Source organism: Ipomoea triloba, chromosome 5, assembly GCF_003576645.1.
Source record: "Ipomoea triloba cultivar NCNSP0323 chromosome 5, ASM357664v1".
Lineage (NCBI taxonomy): Eukaryota > Viridiplantae > Streptophyta > Magnoliopsida > Solanales > Convolvulaceae > Ipomoea > Ipomoea triloba.
The window spans coordinates 17,178,762-17,199,583 of NC_044920.1; the positions used below are offsets into that span (position 1 = coordinate 17,178,762).

A 20,822-nucleotide genomic window follows, 5' to 3' on the forward strand; every position below is an offset into this window, starting at 1 on the left:
CTATATATATATATATATATATATATATATATATATATATATATATATATATATATATATATATACTGGTTTAAATGCGAACCGTGCTTTCTATGCGGTCAGTATGAATTAACCATTACGTATGTAAAAATGCACCACACAGTATTCAAGATAACAAATGGGGATGGAAGCTTTATTATGGAGGCGCCCGCAGTAGAGAATTCATAAGATCAAAGCTAAAAGATATAGACTTCAAGATTCTAGGCCACCACATGCATATATCTTGGACACTTTTACCAAGAGGTTCGATCAGATTCACAAACATAGAAAAGAAGGTGATAGAAACACAGAAAAGACAACAATTCATGCAAAGCACTTTATAGAAGAGTGTCGTCAAAGAATGGAGATCAATGGCATGCAGAACCATGGCGACACGTGGATGTGATTAAACCTCGACTATGAGGAGTTAGGCTTTAACTCGAGGGTTAAATAGAGGCATGTACGTATCAGGGCTAAAAGTTTGTAACCTTAATTTTGAAATACATGAAGATAGGGTAAGGATAAGGATATTAAAGTAAAATAACCACACTATAACATTAAAGATAATCTTCAACCAAATAAAAAATAATTTTATCTTACATACCTCAGTTTTAACCAAATACAGATATTTAACATTCCTATGAATCTAAAATTCATAAAATCTAATACGGAGTATTCCCTAAGGTAATCTGCCATTCTGCGAACCAAACCGCCCCTAAAAGATATGCCTAATACTTACTGGGAAATGGTGAAAACCCAATTTAGAGCAAAAGGCATGGTCTAGTGTTAGTACTTTGCTTAGAACCTATCACTCCTTAGGAAAATTAGAGAGTGTATCCAAATTGGTATCTGCGAAGCCAATCTTCACCCTTTTCGTAGTAGTCCATCCTACTGAATGTCTGATGTGGAAAATGCATACCAGCAGCATAAGAAGCAGCACCTCGCCAAGCATCGAGAATTGGATCTGATGCTCTGAGAACTCGTATAGGCGTTCCACATGGCCTTATCATTCGAATTCCAGCTTCCAAGCGCTCAGCCATGCCCGGGTAGAGACAGCTCCCACCAGTCATAAGGATTGAATTCGTCATTCTCTCCTCCAAGGCTTGCTCCCTAGATGACATCCTCCTTAAGCACACACCAACCATTTCATCCAACCCTGCCTGGTCAATCCCGATTACATTGGGGCTAAATAGAACTTCAGGGCACCGAAATCTTTCCACTCCAAGAATAATCTGGAAATCCTCCTTTGTGAGAGGACGAAAACGGGGTGCCTCTGATACGGAGGACCCTGATTCAGACTTTGCGAAAAATTTTGGGTCTATCTCCTGCACAAGCATTTCAATGAGAGATTTATAACTCTAGTGACTTGGACTATGCACAAAATCTATATAAGCAGCACTATAAAGAATCGGGATTGAGGATTCTACTAACTTGAAGTCTAGAAGAGATGCGAGCCAACTCTGATTCATCTGGATCTGGCTTCTCATCATCATCGTCATCATTATCTCTGCTCATTAGCTTGTAAAGTTGCCAATCTTCATCTTTCTGACCAAAAGTATCTTCACCCTTCCCTCGATCAAATGCTGCTGTTGTTAGTAGGCGCATCCTCTCCCTTTGCTGTGCACTCAATCTCTCACCCCGCCCAACACCCCCAGAGACATTATGATTTCCATTTGCATTATCACCATTTGTCTTCTGCCGCTTTCGTTGCTCAATTTTCGCCAAAAGCTCATTGTATTTAGTACGCAACTGCTCCAAATAACGCTCTGGGTTTTCTCTACATGAATAAAGGAAATTAATTAATATAGATTAAAGAAACCAGGTCAAGAATTTAAATATGCATTTATAGATATAGATTATTACTCCTGTTCCATTTACCTCTCATATCTACTTATTTTCTTATAATTTTTAAATTTGACTTTTTGTGTTAAATAATACTTTTAATAGTTTCTAAATATATAAATTTTATATACTAATACTAAACTAAACATTACAAAAAATTTCATTGTAAATAACTTAAGTCTAGCCTCATTAACAAAATCAGATACTAAAATGGGACGGAGGGAGTAATTAAAATTCAGGGATGCATACAAGCGCTTTTCTTCCTCTAGTTTCTTCTCCCTTTCTCTTTCTAATTCCTCTTCCATACGCTTCTGTTTAGCTCGTTCCCGGGCCTCAGTGGTTGCCTTCATAAAGACCTGCTTCCTTTTCTCCCTGAGCTGTGAAAAATATTAAATCCATGCCCCAAAATAAATAAACTTTTGAACCAAACAAGAAAAGTTAAAATATATAATGTTTTGATCAAACCTACTGGAAAACAATACTGCACTTTGAAGAGGTTTACTTTCAAGCTTTAATGCGCTTTTTGCTTTTGATCTAGAAAATATTGTGATACAAGCTAAGTACCAAGTATGACTGAAGATATTCATAGAAAGTTGTTCCTATAGAAAATGGTAGTTCCATTGAATGATAGAGGTGAATGCTCATCATTTATGCATTTTAAGATAAATGCTAAATATTTCACAATATAATAAAGGAGTCTTCCATTCATACCTGCTCAGCTGAAAGCTGATCATCAGGAACGTCAATGAGGTAATATTTTTCAGCTGAGGAAGAGTCAACTTTGTCATCATTCGGAACTTGCTCACCCTTAGCTTTTCTTAGAGACTGAGTTGCTTTTGAAAGCGCAGATTCTATTTCTCGTTTAGAGGCATAGCCCCTGCTTGCAACAAAAGAAGGTATATCATCCTCCTCGACATGGTTGAGCTCCTTTAAGAGGTGTTCAAAACCTTTTACTTCATTTTCAAGTTCATTTATTCTAGAGGATCTCTTTGCTTCCGCCATCTCCCGCAACCTTTGACTTTGTTTCTCTTTTAAAGCGGTTTTTCTAGCAATTTCTTCTTCTGATGGGGGCTCCTCGACCGGTGTTGGAGTCCAAGGAAGCTGCCAACACCTAGTTTTTTCTTCAGCTTCCTTATTACCTTTCTGTTCAATATTTTAACCATTAAACAAGAGTGGAAAAGATATAATCTAGAGAAAGGGCAACTGCTAATTACCTGAAATAGTCGAACCTCTGAAGCATAATCTGCTGCAATGTAACAGTGTTCCATCTTCAAGTCTTCAACCTTCTCCCATGTAAGCTTAGGCCTGATTAAGCATCTCAGGAATATAGCATAAAACATCCCAGTTCTTATAACAATTTATCAAGGAAAAGGAACTTGAGAACCTACATGTGATGAGGATATTTAAGTGAAAGAAGTTGCTTTAAATAATTAGTGACATGGTATCCACCAACGTTTGTTCGGCAGCATGCTTCATACAGAGGTTCTCCATTGACAAACTGTAAAATATACAATAAGCATGTCATCATCTCATCCTCAATAAAAACTGGACAGCAATGGATCATCAGCCCAGAGTCAAATCTGGAAAATAAACAAATTGCATACAAATATCAAATGGGCCATTGAGGAGCTAGCACTAGTATGTTAACTTTTAAGGCTAAAGAATCATTTTCTCCAATCAACATAAGGAGCATAACATCTAACCACTACCAGTCTACCAACAGGCAACAGCAAGGAAAGTTTAATTGGACATCCTCGACTCAACCAACCCCTGCCATTTAAACAGACCTCTAAATCCTTTGTGCTTAAACATAATGTGCAGCTAGTCACTACCAACAGCCAGGATATACTTTAGAAAATGAATTTGTATCCCTTTCCCTTACATAGTCATGTCTAATAGGAAATCAAAGAGTGATAACAGCAAGAAGAAGAAGTACAAATTTACTCATTAATAGACAGTAAATTTAAGGAACCACTGATTTTAATCACTGTTCTCAGTATAATTAAATTGTCATCTTGCAAGCATTTTTATATGTCTACTCGTCTAGCAATACTTGTTATGGAACCAAGACCTCTATTATTATTACAATCAATAGTTAGCTTTAGGCTGTAAAGCATACCGGGATAACATGGCTTGTATTAAACCCTGAGGAGATTACAAGGCCATCTTTATCACAAATCCCAAGCTGTTGATTATATTTATAACTGAAAGCAGCATCTACACCAAATGCTGCAAGAGTAAAAATTGTAAATTAAATACTATGGGGTAACAAGTATATAAGCAGCAATGATTGAAGTAGTACATAGATCCATAATGCTATTATGGAACATGTAATGAGCCAAGTAAGGAAATGGTAAACAATGCATTTGTTTAACCACATTAGATCTAAAAGGCTTACGCCTTGTAGCCAAGATATGTGTTCATAACTTCATTACCTATTGAGGGTACTCCATAGGACTCGAAAAGCAACTCTGCCATTTTACTGCGAGATTGGACTGGATTGCAAGCACACTCGGTAATTAAAACAGGATGGTTGATCTGTCCTGTCAGAAAAGTAGAACAGCAATGGTGTCGAGAGTTTTTCATTCTTTTTTTAATAGGGATATCACTAAAGTCACCAAAGGGGTACCAGCCAATACAAAAACTAAATATAAAAAGAAATAAATAAAAATAAAATAAAATAAAATTACAGCCAAAAGCGAGAAACAACTTGAGAACAAGTTTCAAACACACTTTGAACACATAATACTCAAGCAGTGAATTGAAGGGTGATATATTATAAAAGACATGAGTAAAGATCAAACTGCAAAAGTTGTGCATATAAGTGATGTTTTCCAAATGAATGGAGGAAAGACACAAAAATGAGTTACTTTAGACTTTTCGGTAGGATCTTTCTAGGTGACACTTTGGTTTCAGGCTATGTCTAGGAAATTTAGAGTAGCACATCCCACTGATATCTCTTCATTTACATTTAAATATGTATTCCATATACATTACCATTGAATTGTTTAAGCCCAATCCAGATAAGCATAAGACATGCAGATTCTTAGACTGAAGCTGGAATATTAAAACTTGGAAATACATCTAATTAATTAGATGAACAACTTCTAATCCGAAGAAGGTGTATGCATAAGTTAGCCCTGTGTATAGACACTCCAAAGTCCAAACAAATCTTACAACATAACATGAGGCAAACTCCAATTTGTTTATTATTTGAAAGCCTATACAGAAACAAGTATCAGTCAGCCTTGTACACAAATGAAACTATGTATTGCTCCAGATCCATTATTAATAATTTCTCCTGCGAGAATTAAACAAAATGATGAATGCTCATGAAAATGTACCTGTGACTGATCTGCACCTAATCGATCAAACCCGAAGTCAAGAATCTACATATGAAAACATAATAATAAATCAAATAGTAGTCAGAATCCAATCCTATTATCTCATTGAGTACAAATATTTTATCATCATAAAAGGGTTCATGTTTTTCAGTTTAAGAATGCATCTCATTAGGTATGTTTTCATTGAAAAAAACAAAACACTGCAATCAATATTTTTTTGTGTAATACCAAAAAAAAACAAATCAAACAGACAGAAATCAGTAAACATCCAATAGAGGCAATAGGCTATTCTCCTTACATATTCCATTATCTCAAATTGATAAACAACATTGTTATCAAATGCTGAGCGAGGGCCTGATCGCGTACAATCAAAATATTTCAATAGTGCAGGATTATGATCACCAACAATAGTGACAGTTTCACCTGCATTAATAAAGAATAAAGCAAACTGTTATCAAATTGATAAATGAACATTATCATATCGTTCCATTCACTTATAAAACTTCCATAGTCCATTCCTGAATCAATTGTGACTATTCCCGTATTTTCAATTCATTTTGCACTTTAATAGTCAAATACCTTGAGGTAAATTATCAAGCCCAAAATGCAGCGTTAATATGGAATGGCTTAATTGTAAAAGCAGTGGTTAAATCAATAAGAAACAGAATTTAAAAAATTGACACATCTTTTATATGATTTTTATTTAATTCCAAAACAAATGCTTCTTAGCATCCTTGTTTCAGGGATGTGTGCAGAAGGGAGAACAGTATCAATAGGGTAAAGAGACTTCCAGCTTTTATACTATTGGCCCTTTTGAGGTAGGTTGCATGGTGCCTTAGTTCCAACTATGTGCTATCTTCCTTTGATTTCCTAAAACTACAAGCTCCCATGGCATGCAAGTCTGGAAAAAAAAAAAAAAAAAAAAAAAGATATGTGCAACTTTAACTCTAATTTCAAATAGATTGTTAGTAGGCTTGAGCCCATGGACTAACAGTAAACAATTAAGAACTCAACATCTTTAAGGCAATGTTCCTATTGTTTTGAATGTCATGCAAAGTCATCTCTAGATTAATTGAAAAAGTTCAAGGGTTGGTGGTAAATATGAATAGAAACCTGTATCTGCAATGTTATGCCATTACAAAGGACCCTTGCAAAAACCAAGAAATTGGACCTTTGGTTTCCTTAACTGAAGTTGGGGCAAAAAATTAATTGTTGATTAAGTGATAACTAAATTGAAAGTGTCAACTTTCAACGGCACATAAAAAATAACACTTGAACAATCTGTACGAAATGAAATGTCACAATATATTTAAAAATAAATAAATAAATAAGAAGAAGAAAGAGGAGGAATGCGACAAAGCCTAATTACCCGTAGTTTTATGGCGAGGCCTTTGGACAATGTTTCGGAAGATAACACGGGGGTCACTCTCTCCAGCCCATCTAGGCAATCAAAAAGCCAAAATCAAAGCTTTTTATCATCCATACGTTCATTAAACAAAAAAAAAAAATGCACCGAAAATAGATGGGAAAAATTAGGGTTTTGGATAGAGTACCCAATCCGGAAATAGGAGGCACCATTGTCGATGACGATGGGGCAACTAGAAGGGAAGAAGCTGTAATCTGATTGTCTTTGTATCTTGGATATGAACGGCATTTTTGCTGCTTCTCTTCTCACACTCCCTTGCTATGATACAGAGAGACCATGAGAGTGCCTGTTATTCATCGACGGCGGGGAGCGGAATGAACTGAGAGTGGAGAGCCGGAGACATTGATGGCAGAGAGCGGAAGACGCCGAGGTCAGACAGCGGAAGCACCGAGGGCGGAGGACTGGTAATGGGGAGAGTGCGAAACAGAGAGAGACTATGTCTATGAGAGGGGTAATAGGCAGAGAGTGCGATGGGTGTGGGCGGCAGAGAAAATCGGCGTTAGGGTTAGATCCCATATATGAGTGATATTTTGTAAAATTTTGTTTTTTGAAACATAGGATAGAGATTGAACAATTCATTAGATAAAGAAGGATTGAAATTATTTTTTACATTTAATTTAGATTTTTAAAAATAATTACGGAGTAGTTTGTAAAAATGTATGTTACTTTTTTTTGTGAAACAACTTTTAAAATATAGAGAGAATTTATAATGGAATATATTTTGAAGATCTTTAAAATGAATAATCGGTTTAGAATATTAAATGAAATCATTAATAACAATTTCAAAATTATATGTATGTATACACACGCAAACCAAATCTATTATCTATTTGAACCTCAAATGTCTCAACAATTTGATCTGTGGTAACTCACTAAAATTGTAATTCAACTACTCATATGAAAAAATACTCTGCAACTTTGAAATAGTTTATTATTTTTTAGTAATTATCCTCCTTAAATATCATTTTATATTTTAATTATAAATATTTATGCTTATAATTTTATCATATCAAATCAACATAATTATTAAGTAACAAAATTTTATAAACTAATAAACCTCATATTTCTTTATTGCATATGAAATTTAATAACATTAATAATTTTTAATAACATGGGATAATTTTAATATTTCGAATAAAACTTCTTTTGGTCTTATACAATATATCTACATTTTATTATAAATTAAATAAATATTAAGTATTTAATGTCAAAAACCTGTTTAATTGGCAAATTGTTTTCTGGACTTGGCAAATTGATCTTGCAAGGTAAATTTGGATTCGAAATACACCATTTACATACTAAATGTTCACAATTTACATACTGAATTGTGTGAACATTTCAGTATGTAAATTGTGATGCGTCTACCATGCAAGTTGGACTTGAGTCCATGGTATTTTCTATTGTGAACCGCTTATACTATTTTGGGCAAAGCATGCTTATTTTTACTTAAAATTTATATATATGTATGCATACAATTTTTTATCGAGTAATATTTCAACTAATTATTTTGTTATCTTACTACAATAAATTAATTGACATATTCGTTTTGACTTTTGTAGAAAATTTAGCCATATTGTCTGCTAATTAAATTTCTACACAAAGAAATGAAGACATTGTAATGGAGCCGAGAATTTCATTTAAAAAGTAAAAAGAATCTATTTTGTATATGGATAGCAACCATAAGGGCTTAAAGTTGTTAGTTCAAGTCAAAATAGAGAGTACTCTTCTTCAATGACCAACGTTGTCTACACGTTTTTGAATTTTAACAATTTGTAACTAAAATTTGTACATTTTAGTATTAATGTTTAGGCTTTTTGTAATATTTATATTGAATATATTTTAATGTATTTGTAATACATGAATTTAATTTATGTTTATATGAAGTTGCAAATTTTTAAATGAATAGTAATATTATATAATTGTTTAATATTCCTTCAATGCATCGCACTGGTAACATACTAAGATTAATTGTGTGTTGTTGCTTTTAGGTTTAGTAGTCCAATTGGATTTAAAATATTAATATATATGTAGTGACTCAAATAAATTTAGTACTTCAACTACTAACATTGTTTACCATGGTGCTTTTAATAATGTGTAATATTCAATTTACTTTTTATTAATTAATAATAAATTTTGGTTTTAAATTTAAATTTTAAATTCATGTTTCTATTTCTTAAATTTATCATAAAGAAGTTAAAGTAATTATAATAATAATTATCTCACTATAACACAATAACAAAATTTCTAATATTTAGTTCGTGCATGCTGGAGAAAACGTAACAGAACGATGGGTGAGTGCGAGCAGAGAGATCGAGAGAGTGAAAGGTGACAGGGGTGAGAAGCGGCATTGCATAGAGACTGGAGGGTAAGAGACAGAGTAAAATAGAATTCTAGAAAACAGAAAACCAAAAATAAGTATATACCTAGCCTCTAGAATTTTTTATTTATTTTTTGGTTGGAAACAAATGGCCTTTGGACTCTGAAGTTGGTATTATCTGACAAACATTATTTCATGGATCATGGTCTACACATTTGTTTGAACCATAAATAAAAAGTACATTTTAATATAATAAAAGTATCTATGCAATGACTCTCAACAAAAGTTAAGGACAAACACTATCGAATATTGAATTGATTTTAAAGAAACTAATTTTTGTCCATGGTCAATTATATGTGGCTGCATCAAGACGAGACAGAAAACCAAAAGTCAGTATATACCTAGCCTCTGAAATTTTTATTATTATTTTTTTGTTGGAAACAAATGACCTTTGGACTCTGAAGTTGGTATTATTTGGCAATTATTATTTCATGGACCATGGCCTACACATTTGTTTGAACCATAAATAAAAAGTACATTTTTAATATAATAAAAGTATCTATTCAATGACTCAACAAAAGTTAAGAGCAAACACTGTCAAATGTTGAATTGATTTTAAAGAAACTAATTTTTGTCAATGGTCAATTATATGTGGCTGCATCAAGACCAGGCGACCTCAAAATTATATTTTGCGATGAATCAAAAAATATTTGTACTTCTATTACTAATGTAGTTTACAAATAGGTTTTTAATTAATAATATTATCTTTTCTTATTCTTATTTTACAACACTACTTCATTTTAATTTATATAATGTTAGTTCGTGCATCTTTAATCATGATCAAATGTATGTAGCAGTCTCAACAGTAAGTGATCCTGGGTGATTAAAATTTTTAATATGTGAGGATAATTTACCATCTGTAAGTACGACTAAAAATATCGTTTACAAAGAAGTTTTCAATAATGTGTAATACAATTGAAATTGTAATCGTTTATCATTAATTATTTCATATACTATTATACTCTTTTTTTACCATAGTTTTAATCTTTAGCGTACATTATATGTCCGTGCATCGCACGGGTGCAACTACTAGTTTAATTTAAGAGAATAATAATAATAATAATAATAATAATAATAATAATAATAATAATAATAATAATTAAGATAGGAAAATCATAAGAAAATATTAAATCAAAAATAATATGAATTATTCATTTGAATAAATAATTACGTCAACATTTTTTAGTTCTGTTAGGGTCTATGTGTCTAACTTTATTAGCTCTTATTAAATTTGTTGATTTTTATTCAGATTTACATTTTTAATATCATCAGAATCGCCTAGAACTCAACATCTAAATTGACTCTTTTTCGAGAACAGACACACATATATAAAATTGTGTTAATTATTATGTTGAATTATTATTAACAATTTATGTTTATTATATTTTTATTTGAAATTATATTTGTAATATTAATTTTTTATTAACTATGGAGTATTTCTTTATAATTATAACAGTATTAATAATAAAACGAAAAATAATAGTTACAAATAATTAATAATACTAAAACGATAACAATAAATTATAAAAATACTTTAAGAGATAAGTAAATACCAATATACTTATGCACTTATACATCATTTTATGTGTAATCAGCTAAGAGTAAACAATTAATTTACAAAACACTTTTCTATGATTAGATAATATTATCAGCTGATCAAACAAGTTAACACAATCAGTCATTAGCTACTAGCTTACAACCAATTGCCAAACACTCCCAAAGTAACTAGTTCTCCATGTTAATCATTGATGTGATGATTAACCTTTAATAAATTATTTTATTTATTTATTTTAAATTTTAAAAACTTTTTAAAATAAAAAATAAAAACCCCAAATGTAAAAATTTTCTTAGGTGTGCAACCCTAAACTATTTGCATGGTTTGCCTTGTTTCCTTGTTCTTTCAAAATCATTCAAAATGCAAGCCTAAGCATCTATTATCACTACGCTCACTTTGGTTCCTCGCTACAATGATATGAAATCCTCCCATCTTGTTGCTCGCTATTTGTAGGCAAAAATCTCTTCATTCCTGCAATGACAAGTAAGCATCTTTAGATGTGAATTCCCTTGTTAAATGTCTATCAATGTGTATAAGAAAGGTGTTGCAAATTGTAGCATGTACATGTCAGTCTATTCGTTGTTTGGAATCCATATCCAAACAATATGTTGGTCTGGTTCTTAACGAACTAGATACTCAGGATTGATGCAAAGCAATTTGTGATTATCCTAGTGTTCGATAACACTAAGCCTTTCCTTTTTTTTTTTACGGGGCACACCATCCTCAATAGCTCGACAAATGGGGGTTCGTCTTTCCTAGGTTGCGACTATGCCCCCTTATGGCGTGGGTACCTTTATTGTTTTGTTGAAATCTTGTAACATAGATGGTATTGGTTGTAGCATATTTTTATAACAAACAAATATCCGAGTATTGGGTTATCGATCCTCAGGGAAGCGGGGCGTACCGAACACTAGTTACTAATATATTAATGTGAAGCTAATCCTAACGAAATTGATGTTTGATTGATTGCAAATTTAGTAGTAATCAAAAGTAATAAAGAAAGCAAGTTGATGAAAACAATATAGAGAATAAGAGTGGGATTTCCGGGTTCGAGTGTTTACTCAGCTAGTGCCAATCTAAAGGAGATATTTAATTTGGGTTCTAACAAATGTGGATGATTGCATTCACAATAGGGAAGGAATTACTCCCATAATTCAAACCCACGATAAGGAACTAAACGAGAACAAGCAATCTAAATGAAATCCCTTAACAAATATGCCCTCTCCCAAGGTGCAAAAGTTAAGTGCAAATGTGAGTGCTCTAATTTATGTCCTAATTTCCATCAAGACACAACTATAGCAATATACAAGTAATTTAGGCCTTTAATCACAAGCATCCACAATAGAAATCACAAATGCAACACAAGTATAAAACCAAAATATAAACATAACATTGAAATATGAAGAACTAGGCACAATAGGTTCATAAACAACTTTCACCCAAAAATCCCTAATAAGTTTAGCCACTCATGGCTAGTATTGAATTCAAAGCACAAATGTTAAAGAGTTTACAAAAACTAGAAAAGTAAAGGAAAAGGGGAAGAGATTCCCTCGAATGTAGTCTTCCTAGCCCTTCCTTCTTCCTCCTAAGCTCTTGTAGCTCCTTGAGGTGATAATCTTCTCTTAAAGTTGGTGGATCCCTCCTTCAACTCTTGAATGGACAACACCCTTTACTCTCACTCCTTTTTGTCTCCAAAAATGCAGCTTCCGCCTAGGGTTTTGGGAAAATGAGCCTTATATAGTGGGAGCAAAAATATGGGCAAAAAAGGCAATTCTGCGAAGCAGAAATTTGTGCTGTCACAGGATTCTTGACGCGTCGAGACAGGGGCTCGACGCGTCGACCCTTGGATTCTTCAGAATAAAACGCTCACTGGAATCTCTCGACGCGTCAAGCACTGACCTTGGCTCAAATCGTCATGCACTAGAATATTTCGTCGCGACGAGCAGGATTCCGGACGCGTCCAGCTCTCAAAATCAGCATTCTTCATTCATTTTGACTCAAAGCATGCCTTCAAACGTTCCCTTGCTTTCGGATTTGATTTAAAATGATTTCAAAACACTAACAAACACCATAAAATCACTCAAATCAAGAATGCACTACTACAGAAACAACATATAACGTCTGACATATAACGTCGGTTTTTTGAAAAACCGACGTTAAAAGTGAAATAATAACATACGGTATCGGTTATTTAATTAACCGACGCCGTATGTCTTACGTGAAAAAAAAAATAAAAAATGAAAATAACATACGACGTCNAAAAATAAAAAATGAAAATAACATACGACGTCAGTTAATTAAATAACCGACGTTGTATGTGTTACGTGAAAAAAAAAAAGTTATATCTTATTATTAAAAAAATGTCAACATTGACCAAGCCCTTTTTTGCAAAATTTGTATTATTGTCTAAATTATTATATTTTTAATAAGGAAACTCTTTATTTTTTAGTAACAAAATCTATTTAATTTTCTAAATCTATTATGATCAATATAAGCAACAAAATAATTAAAGTAAAAGCTTTATTTTTTAATCAATATTCTGGTCATTATTTGTTTTCTTTTTCACTGGAGGCCCGCAACATTCATCAACTTCATCTCTTTCGTACTCTTTCTCTCTTTTAATCCATTGTACGCACAATGGAAGAAGTCAAAAACTCAGGGGAAACTGCCGCCACATGGCCTTCAAGCAGAAGCATGGTATGCCCCCTCGGTGCCGTCGTCCGGGAACCTGCGGAGAGCATGGTGCATCCACCGTTTACCTCGAGCAGATCTGGAGCAGCGAGCAGATCCGGTGACACTGTTCACTCGTCTTCCACAGGTTCGCAACGTCCTTTATTTTCCATCGTTGTTACCATAGCCACTGCTCCTGTAACCATCACCATGTATGGTAGTCCTTTGAGTTTGAGTTTATGCCATCGTCAAATTAGCTTTTACTGATTTTTATTTTCTTCTTCTTGTAATTTTCAAAGAGTTTGAGAAGTAGTTTGAGTTTTCTTTCTTCTTGTAATTTACTTTTACTGATTTTTATTTTTGACAGCCATTTATTTTTTTGTTTTCATGGATTTTTTAAATGCTTGTTAATGCTGTTTTAATTTGTTTCAGATTTCAAGGCTGTTTAATGCTTCTGAATGCATATTTCTTTTGTTTTTATAGAAAAGTATATATTACTTTGGTTGATTAACGATTTTTTTTAATTATAAAATAACATACAACGTCGGTTGTTAAAAACAACCGACGTTGTTTCTCTTTTTTTTAAAAAACAAAAAACAAATTACATATGGCGTCGGTTGTTTATAACAACCGACGCTTTTTCTCTTTTTTTTTAAAAAAAAAAAAAAAACATACGACATCGGTTATTTATAACAACCGACGTCGTTTCTCTTTTTTTAAAAAAATAAAAAATAATACGACGTCGGTTTTAAAACCGACGTCGTATTATTTACTTACTACGTCGCCCATAACAACGTCGGAAAAAAACCGACGTTAAAAGGGTAAAATAACCGACGTTAAAAATGTTTTTTGTAGTAGTGATGAAACCATATCTAATTGAGAAAGCAAGGAATATGCATTGGAGATGACAATTTAGTTCATTTAAGCTCAAAAGTTGATTCAAATTCATTAGAAAAATATGCACAATTGAGATTATATCAAATATCCGGCAATGTTTGTCGAAAATCACCTAAAAAAAACCACTTTTCCTCTAAAAATTTGATCTGTGTCCATAATATCTCTAAGCATTGTACCAACGCTTTCAATAGCTGAAAGGTGATTTTTGTGTAGCGGTGGATGGAAAGTAGGTTGAGAATGAAGATTCCCAGGATGTCAATCTCCAAAGGATGGGCACTTGAAATCGAATGTTGTATTATCATTTATCAAACACAATCACACATTTGCACTAGGAAGCTAGAAGCAAGGTATATGGTATAGAAATGCAAGAAGTAAAGATCAAGCAAAGAAACAAAGGAAACAAAGATGATGTTAGGTGAATTGGACTAGCCTACCCTTAAACATGTGAAATGAACAAACCTAGGCAAGAAGTGAACTATGTGACAAATTAAGGTCTATGTGAGATGACTTCCAATGTCTTAGCCATTTTAGACTTTGAAGGCCTATCATAGGGCAATGAGCACTCTCGTGTCAACATCCCTTAGGTGACATTACATCAAACATATTGTCTACATCCCATCCCGAACCTTGCCCTCTCGGATCTAGGACGAAGATTGCAATGGAAAGTAGTCTAGGATTAAACCTCAATCTCTTGCAAGCATAACCCTACCTAAACCTATTGCATGTGCACTTCACACCCAAGAGTCAATATAAGCATTCCACTTCCAACAAGACATCTACACATAGCCACAACAACCTTGATCAATTCATACACACAACACAAGGAAATAGGATGCAATTCACATGAGGATTCTAGCCAAGCATAATTGATCTAGATTGAATAGCAAAAGAAATTGAGCAATCAATGGAGGAAATTAGAAGAATTAAATGCAATGAAGTTACCTACTCAATAGCAATTGCGATCAATCATCAAGAACTCCAATCAATGGAAGAATACAATCCAAGCTTGATCTAGAAGAAGGAGAGAGTGTTTCTAATCTAGAGAGAGAAAGTTCCAAGCTACAAACTCTACAAAATGATACCCTCGTACGCAGCCCAATTTTCTGCCCCAGAGCCCCAATCATGATTAAGACGAGACTCGTGACCATATCTGTTTCTCCGTCACGACCCCGCCACGGTTATGGCGATGGTTCTGTTGCATTTCTCCATTGCACTCTTCCTCGGATGCTCCAATTCAAACTCATATGCCCTCCTTTAAGCTTAAGAAACCTTCAAAACCACTCAAATGCCTTTCAAGTGTTCCAATCTTAGTTTTCATAAGAGAATATAACAATTAGGCACAAAATCTACACCAAAAGAACTCAATTCATGCACAAGAGACCACTCAAACACCCCATAGAATAAGACATATTTGGCATTCATCACAATTTCCACACTTTAGTCTTGATTGTCGCCAAGCAAGTCATCAATCTAATTAAGCACCATGAGGGCCAAAGATGACTTCAAGAAGCTCACACCTCAAATGCCAGCACAACAAGATAATGCACAACAGTCAAGTAGGTGGTATCATCTATTTCATTAAAGAAACATGGCAAACAATATATGACAATGGCAAGCTCAATTCAAGAGATGTTTAGGAAGACTCAAACCCCTAAAAGGTTAAGACAAAGTACCAATGTAACACCCTGTATTTAATTCAAGCCTTGAAACCTGGTAATTAATTCTACCGTGTAATTAATTTAATTTAATTGGGCTCCGACCTTTTTAAAGAAATATATTTCCCATCCGGAATTATTTATTTAATCAAAGACCCAATTCCTTGAATTAATTTTGTAAGGGATGTTCTTTAATTGGACCCTTTCTATTCCTTACATGTATATTAATTATGTAATGGCCAAATCATTGGAAGGACCATATTTATATTCATTAAATTAATATTGAGTATGGATGACCCATTCCTTACAAATAAGCCCATGTCTTATTTTAATACCCTAATATGATACATATATTGTGTATGTAATGATTTTCCATACTCATATAAAAAGTCTTGTACTTACAACTCCTAACTCTTTCCTTTTCCTGCAAAGTACATTTCTTCCTACTCTTTCACCTCTAAGAACCCTAAGCATATCCTACACTTCATCCTTCAAGATTTCAAGTCAAGATTGCTCTTTTAGGATCCATAGCTCTTGGGTAAGTATTTCTCCTTAGGGAAGACATCATTTCTCATCATGTTTTCATAGTCTTTTATAAGTTCTCATTATATTCTTTTGGGGATCTTTCTTGGGAAAAAGATGATTAAGAAGGAGGTGGTGCCTTGTGAGGTGTATTGAGGATTGCTTGGTTGAGAAGAGCTCCAAGAGGTAACCATCCATGTCTCACTAAACCTATTTTCACTCATGATCTATATATATGATTTGGTGTGGGAATCCTGTGAATTTCTTGGGGTTATAGCTTTGTTTGATGGTCTGTGAACCTTTATTTGTGGATTGTTGGACTTGTGTTCATCATCCTTTGTATCTAGATGTGTGTGAGTAATTCTTGTTATGGATTCCATGATTTATTGGCTTCTAAGATGTGTAATCTGTGTATTCTGAGCATGTTTCGCATTATGGATTAAATCTTCGTGTATTCTATTCTATAATCTGGGAGGGTGTTCTTGCGGAGGTGGGTGGCGGTATAATGTGTCCCGCCAATCTCTTCCTCAAGAACACGGCGGTTTGGTGTGGCGGGGAGGTGTGATCCGTTGATCTCCTCCGTGATCTTCTTGCGGTACAGTCCAGCGGACCAAGGCGCTCCTTGAACTCTGTCTATTCGAGATTCTGATCCAGTGTCTGTTTTGCGATCCTTGAACTCTGTTTGATTCCTTTTGATTCTGGAATGTGTCCTGAACATTTTGTTGAGTATTCTCTTTGATTCTTGAGTATTTATTCATGATCTTTAGTCATTCATCTTGATTTATTGAACTAGTATTGTTAGTTTATTCCTTGGCTATCATTCTGAGTATGTACTGTGTTTATATTATGAAATGAACACTGTTGGTGGGTGATTCTTTGGGAATGAATCTGAGTTTGGTATGTGGAAACCTTGACTCCTTACGAGTATCTCCTTATCTTGTCGAGTCTTTGATATCCTTTGGGAAGCGGTTGGTGGAATTATGGTTTGTTTGTGGTTAGTATTGTTTGGGGTATTGTATGACTCCGTAATTAGGCCTGTGTGCCTCTATGATTGGGAATTGGGTACCTCTATGATAATGGGCTTGTGTGCCTCTAAAGTGATGGCTCGTATGCCTCTGCGTTGTGATATTGGTATGGAGGGTTGGTTTGATGGTTGATATTGTAGTTTGGTGCTTATTTCTTGGTATTGTGGATTGTTGGTTTCCTTTGTAGTTACTTGATTGAGTTGTATTTCGATTGATATCTTGTTGTTTCTTTGTGATTATTCTGTTAGAGTTATGATTCAGTCGGTATCTTGTGTCTGGACTTGATGTCTTATGCATTCGTATTGGATATCGATTTCATTTGGAAGAGTCTTGGTTTGTGACTTATTCAGCTTATTGTTGTTGAGTCTCTGTTTTAAATAAAGAACAGTTCGTTGGTGCGTATATTCTATACGTGTGTGTAAACATACTTACAAACCTTATTATATTGTATCTTCTCACGAGTGTGAGTGGTTGGTTGCTTAGTATTCTTTTGCTAATGGTTCTCTAAACTGTTTTCCAGGTATGCCATAGTTTGAGCTGAGAGCGCGATAGAGCTAGTCTCCCTTTGCTATGCTTAGACTAGTTTTTGTATTAGACTTACGGGCCTGTGAGCTTTAGAGATAGATTATGTATTGACATTTACCTTTGCCTTTACCTTTTTGGATTGATGTTTATGGATTTTAGCCTGTGCACCTAGGATGGATTGTACCTAGGTGTTGCATGACACCCTTAAGGTTTTATATATGCTTCCGCTATGTTTATGATTAGTTCATGAGATCTATAGCTTTTATGTTTAAGTTATACCTATCTCAGCGAAAAGAAAGTTGGGGTGTCACAACCAAGGGTAACACCTCTCACACTCAATTTTCCAAGCCTAGCAAGTAATCAATTTGACTTTTCTCTATTTTTCTTTGTGCTTTTCTTTTTGTTTTTCTTTATCTTTTGATTCAAAGCATCCAATCTTCAAGGGCCTACAAGGCCGAGCCAACTAGTGGGGATGATGTGTGCATGCTCACCTCAAAATCGGCCCAAAAGACCCAACATGTAAAGTAAAGTGGGGGTATGACATGAGTCTCTCTATGCATATGGCTTAGCGTGACTCTCTTTTATTCTCAACCCCCTAGGATAACGTCATTAGGTAACCCAACTTCACGTGGAACTCCATGCCTTTTCGAAGACGGTGCAATGGGTACCCGAATCCTAGCGGAGTGGCTCACTTCCTCTCTTGTTTTCTCATCTCCTAGGATAACGTCATTGGGACAACCGACTTTACATAGAGCTCTACGCTTTTTCAAAAACGGTGCAATGGTTGCCCCAAATCCTAGCAAGATGGCTTTCCTCTTATTTTTCCTCTCATCAAGGGTGGCCACTTGTCTTTTTGGCTCTTTTCTTTTGACTTTTTCTTTTATTCTCCTTTACTACCCCTCATGCTTTTTTCTTAGGGGTAAGGAACCACACAATGCTCACTTTTTAAACCCCATATCACACTAAGATTTTTCAATTTTGGGTTTTACCAAATTATCTTTCTTTACGGCCCCCGCTTGCACACACTCCCACTTTGAATAATCCAAGATACTGAGGTCCAAGAGGAAGGAAAGGATCCATGTAAGCACACAACAAAGGTAAACCTACTTGGTTCTATGCAAGCTCACAAGTGTAAAGAGGCAATCTTCAAACACATCCCAAGAGTTAAACTTGTCACACACCATTTGCGCACATTTGGACAATGAAATAGACAATACCACACCCAAAACTAACACACAACCTCATCATGTCAACAATCAAGAATATGAACACATGAAAGCTCAAGATGCACCTCAATAAATGACAATAAAGTACAAAGTGCAACCTTTCCACACAGAACAAACATTGTCCTCGGTGTTCACTTACATGGAAGCGGGGGGTGGAAACATGAGTGGGTGGAACATGGTTCCCCTTTCCACACTTTAGAAGTGTGGTGTGGGGTGTGGTGGGAATACAGGGTGAAATGAATGTAACTAGCAAGTGTTCATGTGATCGGTGCAAACCAAATGACAAACCATGCCCTTTGCACACTTTAGAAATGCAAATAAGGTGTGGTTTCCACACTGTAGGAACAAAGAAAGGGCGCAACAAGAAACCAAAAGTAAGGGCAATTCCCCATTTTACCAATTAATAACTGTTTGCCCCAAACTGATCACAACTATCCCTATGAAGCCTCCTCAAGAACACAACATCAATCATTACTTACAAGGCACCTACAATGGTTAGTGAGAACATATGCAATACAAATCAAAAGCATGAATTAGAAAGAATTGAAGTTATGCAAGATTGGAGTATTAAAAGTCTAAAAGAAACAACAATTTCAACATATTAAATGAAAATTAAAAAAAAAACAAGAGTAAAACAAGTATTAAGGGGCCGTTTGGTTCGGGTCATCTGAGATTACCTAGGTAATCTGAGTTTGGTAATGTTATATTACCTTGTTTGTTTCAAGTTATGAGATTACCTGATAATGTTATATTACCTCAAATCTGATGTGGCGGTAATGTTTTAAGGTAATGTGATTACCCCTGTTTTTTTAGGTAATCTAAGATTACCTTGGATTATTCCAACTTTGCCCTTGTTAACTAATCCTTATATATAATAATAATAATAATAATAATAATAATAATAATAATAATACTAACACAATAACATATATAAAATAAATATATGTTTATATAATCAAATATACATGTGTGTATATTTATATATTTATTTTTTTAATATTAAGCATCAATACATTCATACATATAAATAAATAAAAATACACACAATAAAGGCACACAAATAAATAAATAAATAAATAAATAAATAAATAAATATATATATATATATATATATATATATATATATAAGGACATTATAGTAAATTGTCTCATATAACCTAAAATATAACCCTTAACCAAACAAAGTAATATTATATTCCACAATCCAAACCAAACACGTCAGGTAATCTTACATTCCCAAAATCTCACATTACCTTCTTGGAGGTAATCCTATCCAAGATTTCATGAACCAAACGCCTCCTAAATGTCAAGGTAAGCCACCATGTTCGCAACTCAAATTGTTGTTCAAGCGATCCCTTAGATCTCCCCGCAGATTTGCAACTTCGTTCTGGTTATTTTAGCCTTGAGTGATTTTGGTGTGTCGAGAGTTGCGAGAATTGCAAGAGGTGGACATCTCCTTTAATGATTGGGATGGTCGTAAACCGAAAGTGGAAAACACACTCGATCTTGGACATCAAGCTCTCAATGAAAGCACCAATGATATAACTAAATGACCTGAGCTCTAAACGAATCAACATTGCTCGCATAAAATATAGGGATAAAATGGATAATTGAGTAGAATTGTAGTAGTATTAGAAGTATTAGAGCTAGAATATTACAAGACAATTATAGGAATTTAACATGATTTGTAGGAGAATAAGAAATACTTTGTAGTAATTAACTAAACAATGCCAATATATA

At 34.1% G+C, this 20,822-nt stretch overlaps 1 protein-coding gene and 1 long non-coding RNA gene across 3 annotated transcripts; one reads left to right on the forward strand and one right to left on the reverse strand.

Moving 5' to 3' along the window:
• Positions 1-548: 548 nt before the first annotated feature.
• On the reverse strand, positions 549-7,130 carry LOC116019996 (actin-related protein 5). Of its 2 annotated transcripts, XM_031260418.1 has the most exons (12): positions 6,758-7,130; positions 6,574-6,644; positions 5,503-5,627; positions 5,205-5,249; positions 4,296-4,398; positions 3,980-4,089; positions 3,249-3,358; positions 3,075-3,165; positions 2,572-3,003; positions 2,110-2,237; positions 1,450-1,795; positions 549-1,343 (listed from the first exon to the last, which is right to left on the reverse strand). In XM_031260418.1, the coding sequence occupies exons 1-12, from the start codon at positions 6,856-6,858 to the stop codon at positions 843-845; spliced, it is 2,163 nt and encodes a 720-aa protein (XP_031116278.1). In that variant the 5' UTR covers positions 6,859-7,130; the 3' UTR covers positions 549-842. The 2 variants fall into 2 exon arrangements, with proteins under 2 accessions (XP_031116278.1, XP_031116280.1); XM_031260420.1 differs by lacking the exons at positions 6,574-6,644; positions 6,758-7,130 and having other exon boundaries at positions 4,296-4,403; positions 5,503-5,594.
• A 6,027-nt stretch (positions 7,131-13,157) lies between these two features.
• Positions 13,158-18,098, forward strand: LOC116021177. The gene is made up of 2 exons (XR_004098930.1): positions 13,158-13,380; positions 17,852-18,098. It is a non-coding gene; the product is annotated as an uncharacterized LOC116021177 (long non-coding RNA).
• The last annotated feature ends 2,724 nt before the right edge of the window (positions 18,099-20,822 follow it).

What these genes read in the sequence shown, in the direction of transcription:
- LOC116019996 (XM_031260418.1), bottom strand. Translation starts at nt 6,858, where the DNA reads ATGCCGTTCATATCCAAGATACAAAGACAATCAGATTACAGCTTCTTC. An exon ending in CAGAGGTTCGACTATTTCAG is followed by an intron (nt 3,004 to 3,074) that starts GTAATTAGCAGT and finishes AATATTGAACAG; the next exon opens with AAAGGTAATAAGGAAGCTGA. An exon ending in GCATCTCTTCTAGACTTCAA is followed by an intron (nt 1,344 to 1,449) that starts GTTAGTAGAATC and finishes ATGCTTGTGCAG; the next exon opens with GAGATAGACCCAAAATTTTT.